The sequence below is a fragment of the Centruroides vittatus genome, unplaced genomic scaffold (genome assembly GCF_030686945.1).
Source record: "Centruroides vittatus isolate TY-2023 unplaced genomic scaffold, ASM3068694v2 contig_1035, whole genome shotgun sequence".
NCBI classification, from domain to species: Eukaryota; Metazoa; Arthropoda; class Arachnida; order Scorpiones; family Buthidae; genus Centruroides; species Centruroides vittatus.
The window spans coordinates 1,799,760-1,816,584 of NW_027120673.1; the positions used below are offsets into that span (position 1 = coordinate 1,799,760).

Genomic DNA, 16,825 nt, shown 5'->3' on the forward strand with positions numbered 1-16,825 from the left:
AACACGAGCGCAAATATCTGTCATAGATTGAGTAATTTATATAATCGGAATATGAGGAAAATTTTTCCCTCCCATTTTTAAACGCGTGCAAAACAACTGTCTGTCACAACCAAAGCAACCGTCAAAAGAACCGATTCGGAAGAAAATGACGATATTCGAAAAGAGAAAGTTGAAATCATCATCAGAAAAGGTCCAAGAAACGTCGAACTTTCAACAGAATGAGTCAAAATTGAAGAAATTGTCATCTTCGAACTGTATGACCTCGATTAGTGGTAATCTGCATCAACTCTGATGACAGATAACTGTCTCTTGTTCAGAAGACTGACATCTAGAAAACTGGTATGTCTGAGGAGAAAATGGGGAACACACAAACTTTCACTGTCTGTGCAGACACCCCATCATACTCATACGATTCAGAACGGAAATGGAGTAGTCCACTCCAAATGTCCAAAAAAGGAAGAAAAACCTTTTTGTTGGAAAACTTCGAGAGAAAGGAAGAAAAGCACACCTACAGATGACACGTGATCTTCGGACTCTACATGTCCACGTGCGTCGGAAGTAGCTTCTACATTTTGCATGTGACAGACCGATTGAACTAAATATCGAATCCCTGTTTGTGTTCCCAAGAACCTGAAAAGAAACGTGGACATATTCAATTTTAAAACCCCCTTTTCGGCTTTTTCAGAAATGGAAATGGAATATGGTGATTGTTATGAATTGCTCAGTCTACAAACATAAAATGTTTGCGTACCGACAAATGTAATTTAAATGTTCAAATCGAATTAAATACAACACCAAATGTTCGTAAACGTTGCACAAAAAAAAGGAAAGAAATGTAGCATAGAACTTAAATGTAAAAGTTAAAATTGTCGGAAAAATTTATAATTTGTTAAAAATTTGTTATTCGATGTAACCGTGATTGTTATTTGATCATTTGTAGAAACCTTCGGATATAGTCATGTGATGTCACGCGAAACCAAACGGGCGCGAGAAAAGCAAGCGGAGAATGAACTGACAGCGTACAACGCTCTCAGGTAAAATGTCGCTACTCTACAGCAACATTTTAAAAATGGCGGAGAGCCCTGTGAAGCTTCGGAAGTGGGCCTACTATTTGTGCAAATAAGAAAATTTTTTTTTGTTTTGTAATTTTTGTATAGAAGCAAATTATAATAATTGTTGTTATTATAAATTAACGTTGTAAAAAGAAACCGTCAGACAAGAAAAAAAATAGTTAAACGAAAAGTGAATATTACATGTCCATAAAAGGACACGTCTGTAGAAATTTCTGAGAAAGTCATTCTTCTCAGGTTGAAACAATCGATGAATTTGAGTACTTAGATCGAACATTTTCGGTAGGAATCGAATTGTCAGTCGATGTTGACTCATCCGACGACCGGAGTTCCGATCTCGTTACAATGCGTAACGAGGGGGGGGACCAATTAGAGAGCGGAGGCAAATCGACATCGACCTATCGGAATGTTCGATCTGGGACTCAAAAGAAAGTTATAAAAACCCTGAGAAAAAGGGATGTGACGTTCTCTCGGTCATTAGTTCTCTCGGTTCTTGGCTCTTAGAGCTTTGTCTCGCGATTGTACGACGGGATTTTTTTCCCGTGATCTTCGGCAGTTGGATTACATCTCTTTTGGAAGGTCACCCACTCCCTTGGATTTGTCACCTGTAATTTGAATCGTCCCTGCTTCCGGAACTCTCCCTCGAGAAACTGAACAGTGCGCCCCGAGGCCATCATACTCCTGCGAAACATCGGAGGACTTTTCTTGTGGACTTTCGATTCCGAGAGGAGGCCCAGAAGACTCGAACGCCGCCGCTGATAAAAGTATATTGTAGTTGTAAGCACTTTTTGTTATATAAACGGGTTACGAATGAAAACCTGTCTCTTGAGAGTTTCTTTCACTCCCACACGTGGATCGTGACCGCGCGACATTCTGACTAACGCAGTCGTTCGGCAAACCTCACAGGTTCGTATCGGACAGATATTGTTGCGGGTTGTATCGGAAACAGTTTAAGGTTGATAAGAATTATATTCTCACGGAATGTTTTTGTTTTACGGGACAATATGGGTAAAGTACGGCAGAAGAAAGGAAAGAAAGAAGAAAAAGAAAGAATCTATGCAGGTAAGAGAAAACTGCTGGGTAAAATCGTCTAAATAAAGAGACGAAGAAATAAAACAGTAAATAGGCCTAAATCAGTTCAAAATAAGAGAGAAGACCAAGAAACTCACTGCATCATCTGTGGTGAAACCTTTGAAGAGTTCTTGGCTGGCTTCAGTGTAGGATTTGTGAAGGTTGGGCTCACGAAAATTGCGCCGATCTTGAAGGAAACAATCTGTTTTTTGAATGTGATGTTTACATTACCAAAAAAAAAGTAAAAACAGAATGCATTTGTCATTAAAACGAATTGTTAAATTTTCAGACTGATAATTTTTTAATTTTTCTCATTTATACCACTTTCTTATCATGTATTAACTTAGTTTTACCATGTGTAATTTGTACTTTTATAAATTTCTCAAAAATAACTCTGCCTAATAATAAAAAGTTGTTTGTGAAACAAAAAGTAATTCTCTTCTTGCAGATTTTTCTCATGTCCTCCACAATTGAACTTGGTAAAAATATAATGACTGTAAAAAAATGATTAATATTTTTATCTTAGAAAAATGAGTTTTAACAGGTGTTTTTATAAGACAATGAAGTTTTGTATGGAATGTAATCTGGACCAAATTGAGCTGTAAAAATATTTTATATTATAGAAGAAGCTTAAGTATCCGATACTACCCGACCTTCCTCTCCCGTAATATTAATGATTTTCATAATTTTCTTTGTAATCATTCATTTAGATACTTATGTTAAAGAAAGAAAGTTAATGAAAGAATTCCTTATTGTGTCTATTCATAATACCATAAACTTCTTGGGTAATTTTTTAAAGTGAATAAATGTGATATACAGGACTATATAATTTCTAATAAAAATACTTTTTATGGTAATTAACAACCATCAATTTATTGTAAATTACGTAATTTAAAATTTATAAATATAAATTTTAATTAATTCTTAGATTAAAAATTGATCCATATATCATTCTTACACCGATGATCACCTCTGAAGCTCTGTTACGTAACACAGCCAGTCTAACGGTCACGCGAATAATAGCTTTATCCAGGTCTTTACTCAATGAGCCTAGGTGAGCAGGAATATAGGAACAGAGATATATTAGGGATGGAATGAGGGTATTAGAAACCCCGGATGCATCCGACAGTGGCAGTAATAATAATTTAATTAATTTCAATAAATTAAACTCGACTTATTTTACGTATTAATATGTTATATCCTCAGAAGTATTGTACAGTACGTGCAGGAGAAAAGGGAAGACGACTACTGCGAAGAGGAATAGCATGCTAATTTGATTATTATTTTATTCAGTTATGCTTAAAAATCAGTGCAATCCGGAAAAATTATCGTAAGAATTCGGTGATGAGGTGTGAAATCTGGATATTCTGGGATACACTCGGAAGGTGATCACCCTGTTCTTGTATTACCTACTGTAAATGATTATAGCTTATATTTAGGTCAGCATTTTCTAAAGCTACTGGAGTATCGAGTTTACTGTAAATAGATTTATGTCGGTCTGTATGAAAAAATTTAAAAACAGACGTTTTATATTCTGACAAGTGAACAATTTTTTTCATTTCAAGACCGAACCGGTTATATGCAATTAAAAAATGCATTTCTAAAGTTTAGTAAACTATAATTTATTTTCGGAGGATTTTTTTTATTCCAAATACAATATCGCTGAATAATAATATATTTTTTCATTTTTAATTTCTTTCGCCCTGTCTGCACTACCGTTTGCTTTATAGACCCTTGACAGGGTCATGTAGATCAGGGATGGGCAACCCGCGGTCCTCAGTAATATTTTTTTGCGGCCCGCGTCGCATAAAATATTAACACATATATAAATTTCCCAGCTTAAATATACCTATGCTAATTTATAATTATATATGAATAAAGAATTCTGATTTACGACATTTCCTCCCCTCTTTTCTCTTGTATGCGGCCCGCGTCAGTTCAAAAGTTTTGAAATGTGGCCCTTAGAAAAAAGGTTGCCCATTCCTGATATAGATAAACGGTCCAAGGCAAGGGTTGGTGTCGTCATAGTAAAAGGTGGATGATCGTCAATTCGTGATGATTTGAGTAAATGTTAGTCTCAGAAAGTTAAATGTCTGAGATGAATTTTGACGGTATTTTTTTTTTTTTTTTTTTTTTTTTTTAATGGAGACGGTGTCGACGTGGAAAGTTCATAAGACATACGAAAATCTGTTATTGCCTAAATGAAATAACAAAGTGTCATATTAAATATATAAAACACGAATAATAATTAAATACTTAATGTCTAACTTTCTGTTAAAGTACAGACATTTTAATAAACAAATTACTCGGGTATTATAATACTAGCAAGTAGGCCCGGCGTTGCTCGGGCAAAAGTAACGATAGCGAAGATTAAGATTATTACATTATAGTCACAAAAAAACAGTAATTTAATCAACGAACTACGTTTTTTTAAAGAAAGGTCAAATTTGAAAATCGAATGTTCTAATATTGTTCGATTTTCACGACGTGTTCTGATTATATCCTTCGATTTTCATCGAATGTTCTAAAGAAGAAAGGTCGAGAAAAACCGAACTAATCTGTTTAAATTTGAGTCGAATATGTTCCAACATATTACTCTTTTTCTTTTTTTTTTCCAGCGTCCGTAAATCTTGCACGTCGCTTTCTCTTGTTCTCCATTGTTACTTAACACTTCCATTGTTACTTAACACTTTGGAACTTATATCTGGTACCCTAACTGTGCACCAAATTTCAACTTTCAACTCCTAACCGTTTTAGCGAATATTAAGATATTCGCTAAAATATTATAACGTTATAGTCAACCTTACCTGTTTTCACAGAATGCAAGAATTGGGTCCTCCCTGTTTCCAGACTAATTACAGAATGTTTAGATAGAATGTTCGATTTCGAAAAAAATTGCATCTGTGTCTTGCACTTCCTTTCTCTTTACATTTCCATTGTTACGTAACACTTCCATCGTTGATGGAAGTGTTAAGGCTTAATCCTGTCCCTCTCCCCCGTGGAAAGGAATTTCGAAAAATCCCTTCTTAGTGTGCGTTTTCGTGACGTACCCTAACTGTGTACCAAATTTCAACTTTCAACTCCTAACCGTTTGGGCTCTGCGCTGATTATTATTATTATTATTATCAACTCGTCTCGATTATATATATAGATTTATTAAAATACACAATTTAAACACTACATTTTATCAAACAAAATTTATTCAATAAACAAATAGAATTTTATTAAAATCAAAGTTACTATTATGTACAAACAAAAAATATTGAGTACACTTAACAACGATAATTCAGGACAATGACATGTACAGTACATGGATTACCCAATGAGATCTTGCGCAGGCGACGTTACTTCTGACGAAATTGGCATATATTTGCGATATCACCAATAGGAAATGAGCTTTTAACTTTTAATGAAAAGACAGCTTTTAAGTAAACGTGATCCTAATTCCCTAAATAATATTGTGATTCATTAAAAACAACGACGAGTATAAACAGGTAAAGTTATCTGGCGTTTATAGAAATTAAAGTAAGTACAGTGAATTGTAATTGCTGTATTTTTATAAAGTAGTAGTTTTTTAAAATAAATATCAATAACTTATTTATTAGAAAATTAGAGCGTACTTCTTATAGCGCTCAGGAAAATTCAGAAAATGATTTAGCCTATATTTTATTAATATTGGTTTACTTTTTAAAATATTTTTATATCAACAATACGTAAATTGAAATAGTTATAAAAAAAGAAAAAAATGTGTATATATTATTCGCGTACAAACTATAAGTATAATGATCAAAGCATCATTATAACTTAATACAGTAGTCCCTCGTTATATCGCGCTTGTCGGGAGACAAAGAAAAAGCGCGATATAATCGAGTACAAAAAATTCTGGGCTTATACTAAATAGATTATATATAGCAGGGGTGGCCAACAAGTCGATCGCGATCGACCGGTCGATCGCCAAGCCAATTTTGGTCGATCGCTAGCGATGTCTTGACTTAATGTATTATATTTGTAACCGAACGCAACTGTATGCATGCAATTATGACTCGACTCATAAGCAGTGAGTGCACTTCGTACTGAAACACAGTGTATAAACATAGTATGTATTTCACACTCCCCCTCCCCACTTAGACTATGCCTATGACAACAAGTCGATCGCGACACATTTTTACGATAAAAAGTAGATCTTATGTGCACAAAAGTTGGCCACCCCTGATATATAGTATAAGCTCAGAATCTCTATCCTCTATTCATTCATCAGCAAGTGTTTCTGATAAAAACATCTTTTAACATCAAGAGGAAACATAAATGATAATTGGTCTGTTCACCTGTTTTGCTTATTTAGATCTTAACGAATTTATTGTTTCACCTTCAGGGGTAGTTTCAAAGACAACGGTAGGGATAAAATACCGTATTTAGTTGCAAAAATAAATTCATTGGCAATTGATAATTTAAAATTTATTGACTCGATGCTTTTAAAATTTGGAGGACCCAAAAAAAGTGCTATATATCCGAATGCACGATAACGAGGGGCTACTATATATGTATATAAAGAGAATATATAACCCTACACGTGAATATAGTTGTTAATACAATACATGAACCATAGGATATGTATTGCATTTGCACGCAATTTGACCCGCAAATCGAAAAGTTTGACATCACTACATAGTCAAACGGTTTTTTTAATCGTGGCGTCTCTTTTCTTTTAAACAGAACACCTGTTGAAATTACGATTTTAAATCTTACAGATCTAATTGCAAAAATTACTTTATTTTTACATTACTTTCTTCCCGTCTTTGGTTTTGATACGATACTAAATTCTATCTCGGAATCGGTATTGGTCGTATACCAAAATGGTCGATAAGGCATTCTTGGTGGTTCGATTTAAAAAGTTTATTAAAAATTATTAATCTAATGGGTTATATGTATGACAGTTCAGGATGTACAGTACGTACAGTACAGTACATTTGCTTACTGTAAGATCTTTTCTATGAAAATGATCTGTTAATTAATACTAGCTCACTGCATTTATTTATTCATTAGGCTGCAATTTGAAAAAAATTGTAGACCTGTAAATCCCACTGTCATCCGTCCGTCCGCCTGTATTTCCTTTCCTTAATCTCGAGAACGCAGATAGATGAAATCCGAAACTACGTATGGAAAGATTGGGAGTAGGAGGTCCGATATAAATTTTACTCTACTTTATTTACTTTATTTTACAATAGAAAAAGCTTATAATTTAAACTTTAAAATAATCTTGGCCTTTGACCTAGATCATAAGGTCAAAGGGATATCCAGTTGTGAAATTTCCCGTTCTTTCCATTGCCGGGGTTAAAAATATCTGTTCCCATTGAAAAAAACAGACTTGACCCTCAAATGATCTTGAAGGTCAAGGTCAAGGTCATATCCAAGATCACCAATTTATTGGCCCTTCAAAACCTTACAACTTTTGTCTATACCTTTCACCCAAAATAATAAAATCCAATTAAGTTATTTCATTGTCTCAAGATAAAAAAAAACACCCTGTATATCTGATTTACTGATTTAAACATAGCAAAGCCACTTGCTACTTGTCGAGACAAACTAACGTTAAAATCAAATATTGTCAATAATTTAAGCTCATAGCAGAACTATAAACACGTTACAGGTACAATTGTCTTTTATGATAATTGCTGCCTCAGCTTTTAGGAGCAGTCTCCCGGTATATTACAAACAAAAATAATAGCTTTGGGCTGTCACGTCAAAAGCCTTTTGGCGAGCGCTCGCCAACAACGCACCTGCACCATAAACCGAAATCAAAGGGTACCGAAAGCACTTAGGCAGAGGAGTGCGATTAATCATAAATCATATACATCAATATCGAAATAACAGACCAATATAGAAAAGCGTTGAGTAAAAATTTTTAATTATTGAATGGTTCAAATAATATTTTGATTTCGCTGCTTATGCCCCCCCTTACGGTGCCGCCTGATGCGGCCGTCTCTCTGCATCATAGCACGGCACGACTCTGACATTCTTAGAACAACCTTAAGGCTTAGTTGTTTAATCCAGAAAATTCCTCTTTACCTCTTTTCTCTCAACAAAAGAAGAGAGTAAGCTAATTATCGTATTTTTTTCTTCATCATACGTGGTCCGGTTTAACGAATTTGTTTTGCCCCTCAAATGAATGAATAAAAACCACCAAAAACAGAGATAATTGTCAACATATTTTTTGGAAATGTAAAAAAAGGGAGATTGCTGGGTGCAAAATATATAATTTGGGTGCTAGTCACCGTTTTGGGGGCATGTTTGCGATTTGGTGTGCTAAACAATTTGACAATGAGTGGGCCTACCGCACTAAAACCGACTTAGTTTGTCTTTTTATACTCTGCCCCTTTCAAAAACCGAGCGGGTGCGGCACTCAAAAATCCAGACCTTAATAATTACATAAAATACTGTATTTGTTATTAAGGTTTGATATTCACATTTTGAGCTTTTTAAAAGCATATATTTATTTAAAGTACCTCTGTGGCCCGCTGGATATACGTAAATTTCTAATTTGGCCCATTAGGAGAAAAGGTTGGACAAGCCTAAAATAAGGCAACGCAACGCTTGAATAATCTACCAAAGGAGAGATACTCAAGACGACTTTCTATGGAAAACTAGCCTTATTTCGGTATCTTATTTTACTCTTTCGGCACTAAAAGAGTCTTTTCGCCAAGCCTATAACGAGATCGACAGCGGGATAGACGAGCAATGAAGGTAGCCTGTTAAGGTTAGCCTGGTTCTTTATATTCTAATTTAATATGCTGCTTTCCGCCTTTCAACTTTCGATCGACCTGGCATAATGTACCGGTACCTTTCATCCCTCAGTATTAGATGTCTTTCACAATATTCATATATATTAAGTTTTAAAAGTTCGATATATTGATAATGATTTTATAAGTAATTCTGGTTTTCTTTTATGAATACTTTAGATGAAAGAAATGCTTTCATTGGTTTCTTACATCCATCTAATCATTTCTGTACTGCTTCTGTACTTCGGATATCTAATATACAAATCGTATCAACGACGTTTACCATCCAAGAATAAAGCTGTGTTTATTACAGGTAAGTTCCTGTTTAATCGTTTCATTTCTAGCAAGATTATAGTATATAATTTACTACGACATCGCGCGACTTTGTCGTATCGCGTAGGGTTTCTCAAAAGGGATCCCGGTTGTTTTTTATCGCTTTGTCGCCCGCGCTCTTGAAACGACCTTATATCCCGAAAGCGAAGTCATTTTTTATTACATTTTTGGATTTCTCGTCGCAATTAATGTAAAATGACAAAGTTTAATCAAAATCGATAGAACAGATTTTGAGAACAAACACAATCTATAAGCCACATAGAAGAGGTTTCGCTGACGCTTCGCCTCAATTATTTAAATTTTCCACGATTCTATATTTATAAAAATTTAAATACCAAATTATTTACTTTATATAAAACTCAATAAAAGTAATTGATCAAATGATTGTTTATTCATCACACAAAGAGCAATTTAATAGATTTTGCGTTTTGGGGAAATGAAAAGCTAAAAAGGATTACAGGATTGATCCATAAAGTTACCTAACACAAAGGCAAATTGCGAAGGGAAAGGTTTCCTGGGAGAAACTTTTTACACGAAGCTGGTTCCTTTTTAGACTTTAAACACTTTACGTGGCCAGCCCATTGGTGAGGTGCAAACCCAAGTAATGTTATTCCTCTCCACTGGTGGGTGAATATTTAAAAATAGCTATTAAATATATTTAAAGAAAACTCTTCGTAATTTGAATAAAGTAAATAACAAAATCATATCCTAGAATTAATTCATTCTAGCCTTTGGATTACATAAGTTAATTGCTTAAGTGCATTATAAATTCCTTGAGATCTAAAATGTTAAAATTCGATTCACAGTGTGACAGATGTAAGAACAAAACCTAAAATTTATTATATTATAGAAAATATGAACATTAACCACAATATATTTCCGTTTTACGATCTAATTATTTCTTGAAGATCTGTTGTAAAGTTAGCCTTTTCGTGAGTTTAATATGATAAATTGAATTAGATTTATGGAAATACAGTGTTTTAACTGTTTAATACTACACAAAGATGATCAATAAAAACTCTGTTATTCAAATCTGTATTTTTATACAGTTATTATAGAAAACACATGCCAGGAAATCTACTGAAGTTGAAATTTCATATGATTTCAATAATTTCCTTTGTTATGTATATATAACAGCTGATAAAGTAAAATGTGGTTTTGAAAATATAGGCTAAATAAAATGAGTAAAAGATAAAGTTACCTACTTTGATTAATTTCCTTGTCCATGAATCAAATTTAATTACATAAATATATTTATATTACTAAATAATATAAGATTTTTGAAAAAACAAAAATATTTCTTTAAGAATTTACGTAATTTGGCAATTTCTTTGATTTTGTGAAGGAGAAAAATCTCTTACATAATGTAACGATAAACAGTGAAAACATTTATCAGTTACTCCTTCTTTTCTTCTTCTTTTTATAACGAAAATCGTATGTTTTCAACTATTCTTGTAATCAACATTAGGATATTAGAACATTATATTCCGTTAAAGTATAACGTTGTGGTATAAGAATAAGGTGTTCTAATATCCTATTAAAGTGTTGCTGGTAAAGGATTTTTATTTGTTCATCATTACGAATAATCAGTTAAATTTTTTTTATTAAAACCACTTTGCAATTACTTTGAACTTAGAGCCGTAACTAGTCTAAATCCGGTCCCGGAAACGAGCCATAAACTGTCAACATATCAATATATTTCCTCTATTTACATTGATATTGAATTGTATACCGTTTGTCAGTACAGAACCACATGTTTTGATGTAAAAAGATATGTATTAATTAGGAAATATTTATTACAAGGATGTGATAGTGGATTTGGACATCTTTTCGCTCAACGCATGGCAGAAAGGAACTATCGTGTGTTTGCGGGTTGTCTCTTTCCAGAAGGTGACGGAGCCAATAAATTAAAAGCATTTTCTTCGAAGATCGAAGTCGTTCCTCTCGACGTCACAAACGAACAAAGTGTAAAAGAGGCGGCCAAAGCTGTGGAAATCAGTCTTAGAGATGATGGTAACTACAGAACAATTTATATACATTAGATCTAGTTTTGTGATATTTTTGTAATGAATACTATTAAAAATATATCTTTTTATTTGTCATAGATATTTTATGGGCAGTTGTAAATAATGCTGGACTCGGACATGCAAGTGAAATTGAATGGACTCCGATGGAAACAATTTTAAAACTTTTTAATGTTAATGTATTTGGAATGGTTCGAGTGACTAAAGAATTTCTGCCACTTCTACAAAAATCTGGAGGAAGAATTATCAATTTAACAAGCATAACAAGTAATATATTTAAATTATAGCAATTCACTGATTGCTATTTTAAAAGTGTAAAATGAAATTAAAACGAAGAACAATTATTGTATAATAACGAGCTAATAATAATCGAAATTTAAATCGAGAGATGTTTATGAATTAATTTGCGATTTGAAATATATATATTTGAATTATTTAAAAATTTAAAAACTAAGTATTTCAAATAGCAATATTAATCAATTTAGAGTAAAAAGTATGGGAATTTTACAAACAATTTATTATATAATTGTGTTATGTATATAAATAAAAAATATAAAATTTTAAGCGAATATAATGTTTATCAATCAGTTCAATAGTATACAGTCTATTAGGAAACATTGATCTATACTAGTAAAAATATTAATACATATAGATAATATATAATTTAATTTATTATACGAATAAAATATAACGCAGACATACAATTTTCAAACTTGTTCTTACTTTTTAGGTATTAGAAGGATACCTTCAGTAGTATGTTACAGTATGAGTAAATCGGCAGCCTCAAGTTTCTCGGATGGAATTCGTTTGGAAATGAAAAAATGGAACATTAAAGTTATAAATATACAACCTTATTATTACAGGTAAAATGATATTTAACATACAAGTCTCAGTTTCAGCTTTTAATTCATTTAATCGTGTAATTTTTTTTCAATGAAATTCTATTTTCTTTTAAAATATTAAAATTTTAAATTAAAACCATAACACGAAAACATAAAATTGCACTTTTTTAAACCATTCAGATTGGTGATTTGCTTTTTGCCCTTATATTACTATAATTGAATATGGGAGCATTAAGTTTTGGTTCTATGGAGGACTTATTAGTGTGTAATAATATAAGTCCTCCACAGAACCAAAATTTAATGCTCTCATATTCAATTATAGTAATATAAGGGCAAAAAACAAACAACAAATCTGAATGGATATGGGCGAACACTAGTTATTTATTGTAACTATTCACCAATCAGCCGGAGCTATCATCCATCTCTGTGTGATTTCTCCGGCTGCATCAATAAGTGTGTGATAAATTCTCCCTAGAGCCAATACTCAGCGCTTACATATTCAATTATTAAACCATCTTAAAAATACAGTTGTTATTTTTCTGTACATTTGACAAAAACATAGGACACTGTTCAGAATCTCATTAATTAGCCTATAAAGTAACCAATTAAATAAGTATTTTTTTAAATTGACATCTTTAATTTTCTATTAGTTTTTCTATTGTATTTTTATTCAAACTATTTTATGGGAAATTAAAAATATATGGAAAATTTCCATTCTCCATCCATGAAGGTTGATTCTATTTCGTATCATACAGTAAGTTTAATTAAGAAAGTAAGGTTGGTCATGTTGCTCTTTATGATTTAACGGATCTTTGCAGCCGTAGACTTCTGTTAGCCTCCATGCCATTTGTCAAAACAGTACTGGATGTCATTTTTTGTGATGTCTTTAAGGATTCTGGCCGCTGCAGCTTCCACTTTACCTCCCCTCGGTCATTCCTTGTCAGCGAATAGTTGATCAAGGAGGACATATTACACTCTTTCCACTTCCTTGTTCAAAAAGTTGAGGGGATGCAGATTCCAATAAGCAGCTGAGTAGATGTCGGAGCGTTGAGTCATTAAAAACATAATGAAAAATAACTTTCAGGACTGCTTTGATAAAAAGTATAAATCCTAGCAGAAGTGCATAGACACACACAAAGTTTACGCTGAAGGTAGTGTGGTGTAAAAATTTCTGTCATACAATAGCCTGTAGTAATGTGTACCAAAAGTTCGGTTTATTTTTGACTTTACTATATATAGGTTCTGTACTTAGGCCTGTACACAATAGATCATATGATACGGCACTATGGGCAAATAAGACTTACAACGGCTTAGTCCGGATATGTGAAAAAATAAAGGCATTTGGCACAATAGAATGTTTTCTGAAAATCATTATTATTTTTTTTAGAAATTATCATTCAATAATAAATCTTACTTAACATCTGAACGTACAGTACAATACATAAAAAAAAGTATCATAACTGCGAAAATTTGAATTTGAGGATGGTTAATTTATTTAAAATTAATGCAATTTTATTGTTTATCAGACAAAAATGAACGAAGTAGTGAATCGTAGCAAAATAAAATATTTAATTTTCATTAGAAGATATAGTAAAATACCTAATCTTTTCATTAAAACGAAAACATAATCACTCATTAAGAAACACACTTTTTCAGATTTAAAAGTGATGATTAAATATTTAAAATTCATTATTTATGTTAATAAATCCACGTTGATGTCACTGACATGAAATCTTTGACTAGACAAAAACTTCTTACAGAAAAATGAAATGATACAATTGAAAGAGGACTTTGAGTAAGTTACTAGAACAATCAAAATTCCCAAAAAGTAAATAGTTTTTGCTCTGCAAGATAATAAAGTTTATCCTACAACGCCTATAAAACAAAATGGCATCTGAATGATGCCATTTTGCATCAATCAGCACAATCTTCCAATTTTCAAATGACATTTGTTATTATGAATTTTTCATATTATTTTAAATGACTGTTTTATTTTTATATCATCGTTTTTTATTAATATTTTTAATTTATTATAAGATTTTAAATTATTTAGAGCAAAAAATCACTCTAAACTATAAAAATTCGAAATGGCGTGATCGTTCGATTGCCGTTAATGATCGTATTCTGAGCGCAATTTTCATGATTTTAGCTTTCGCTATATTCCTTTAGTTTACATAATTTATCTATCTTTCAAATTCATATTATATATACAATATTATGTATTTACGTATTAAAATTCTTATAATTTTTCGTCTGTTTACAGTACTCATCTAACCAATAATGATAATATTACATCGAATATTGATCATTGTTGGAAGAATACTGATTCAAAATATACTTCTGTTCTTGGAAATGAATATTTAAAAAATTATACCAAAAGTATCTGTCGAATGGCCAATTTTTTGAATTCCAAGAAAGTGGAAGATGTGATTTTGTGTTTAGAAAATGCAGTCACTTCGCCATTTCCAAAATTATATTATCGACCGGGAAATCTTCTCAACAAGATTTTCATAGATATACCTAATCAACTCCCTCCTTCCGCACAGGATTTTATTCAGAATTTATTTGTTTATTCTAAAATTCCTAATTATCTTGAAAAGTTCCTAAATAGATGAAATTTTCTTGACATAGAAAATATTAAAATAATAATGAGACTTTCTTGAATAAATTTAATTGTGCTGCAATTTGATAAAATTGCAGACCTACAAATTCCCACTGTTTTTCCGAAATCTCAAGAACGGAGTTAGATAGATGAAAGTGGAAACCAGATATAGAAACCTTGGGGTAGGAGACTCCGGTGAAGTATATACGAACTTCCGGTTTGAAACGAAAGTCACGTGATTTCAATTCAAAAATTTCCCCTGAAAAGTGTTAGATGACCGGCACGACTCTATAGTTAAAGGAAAAGTATGATGTACAGGGGCAAGCCACTACTAATTTCAGGTAGGGCTCATATATTTTAAATTAAATAAAATGGGCATTTCTGGCATCATTGATGTCAGAAATGCCCAGTGTCTGTCTATGTACTGTACCTAGTTGTGATAGTAATCTACAGAAAAAAGAAGACACGGCTTCAGAATACGAACTGTAAATGTACTTAATAGTGTCTACAGAATAAAGAATTTTTCAATGAGAAAATATATAGGGAATAAAAATTTTACTATTAAGTTAAATACCGTCTTTGATTACAGTTAATTCGGGAAATGTTTGTAAAATATATCAAAATTTGCATGTATATTTAATTGATGATAATGAACCATTAAATTCTTATAACAAACTTTTAATATTTATAAATCAGTATATATTATGTATTAATTTGTCGCCATTGCATGCTTTAGCCTACTAAATATAGACTATATCTTGTAGGCTACGGCATTAAATTGCATTGAAAAAGAATAATATACTGTGAGATAAGCAGGGGGCTAAAGGGGGTGCCCTATTAACCACTTAATCGGAAGGGTTGTTGAAACCCGACCTCGGTGTCGTCGGATGGCTTTAAGGATAAATTGTCGGCGGGATTGCAAGATCCGCCAACGTCAGGACTGACACCAATTAGGATAGTTCAGAAGAATCTAATTCGCGTCCTAACTCGCGATTCTTATCAATTAGGATGAGTAGGAGGGCTCACTTTCGAGTGGGGAGTGCGTTGGGTAAGTCGATAGGTGTCCTTTCGCCGAATAAGACAGGTTGAGAGGTTAACATAACAAAAATAAAAGTTTATTATATAACTACGCTATGATATATATACAATTCTACTAGTGAGGCTAATTTCTACAGAATATGCAATTAGATGCGGTTACATATACTCCTATCGAGTGGAGTGACTGAAAGTTCTATTTAGCTCGCGAGGCACGTGCTTGACCTATTGACCTAATTCTGATGCTAAGCTCACGGAGAGAGAGTTTACAGCAATATACTTATATCTCATATGGGAGTAAAGAGTCGATATGGAGAACGTCGTCTATATGGAAGAGTCGTAGCCGTTGAGTGGCTTCTTGGAGGAGGTCTTCTCCTTGGACTGGATCGGGTCTGCATTATGGAGACTCAAATTGGCACGATGATACGTAACTCTCAGTCGTGATGGCGACGATCGTTCGGGTATGGAAGTTGTGGAAGACCTAGATATCTTCTAACGTCGTCTTCCCGGACAGGATCGGGACGGGAGACCACAATGGGCACAAGCTCAAATACAACTTCCTTTTTCGATCTCCCCGAGCTACCGGTGGCTGTGGCTTTTATACGACTGTCGTGGAAAATGAGCCATCGATGCATCTTCGACGACTAAGTGTCAATTTTCCCACTGGATTGTTGATACAAAAAGGTGGCATCTGACCGGATATTCGGCAAGGCGAGTTTTTTTTTATCGGGGATGTTTAAATTTAGAAAAAACGATTTAACATTCATTTAAAATTCCCTTAAAACGCGGCCCTCCGCGGCCTCACAATACTTTGAAATTGTTCCTAATGTTTATATTTGTATTAGAATTTTATTGGCATTACGCATAATTGAGGCATTCTATGAAATAAAGTGCCTAAGTTAAATGCCAATGTTTTTCAGAAATTCTCAAAGAACTGTTCTTTTTGCCGAGGTTTGTTATGAAGTGAGTAAGGTTTAAATACTATTCATACCCACAAAATCCTTATTAATATACATAATAAAACACTTAACTGAAATAAAGATATTTAAGTGCACTTATGTACCTTAACCAT

General features: G+C 32.9%; 1 protein-coding gene across 1 annotated transcript; it reads left to right on the forward strand.

Moving 5' to 3' along the window:
• Positions 1 to 2,051: 2,051 nt before the first annotated feature.
• Positions 2,052 to 14,731, forward strand: LOC136969064 (short-chain dehydrogenase/reductase family 9C member 7-like). Its single transcript, XM_067263155.1, has 6 exons — positions 2,052 to 2,132; positions 9,098 to 9,230; positions 11,054 to 11,263; positions 11,356 to 11,541; positions 12,005 to 12,137; positions 14,380 to 14,731. The coding sequence occupies exons 1-6, from the start codon at positions 2,052 to 2,054 to the stop codon at positions 14,729 to 14,731; spliced, it is 1,095 nt and encodes a 364-aa protein (XP_067119256.1).
• Positions 14,732 to 16,825: the final 2,094 nt, after the last annotated feature.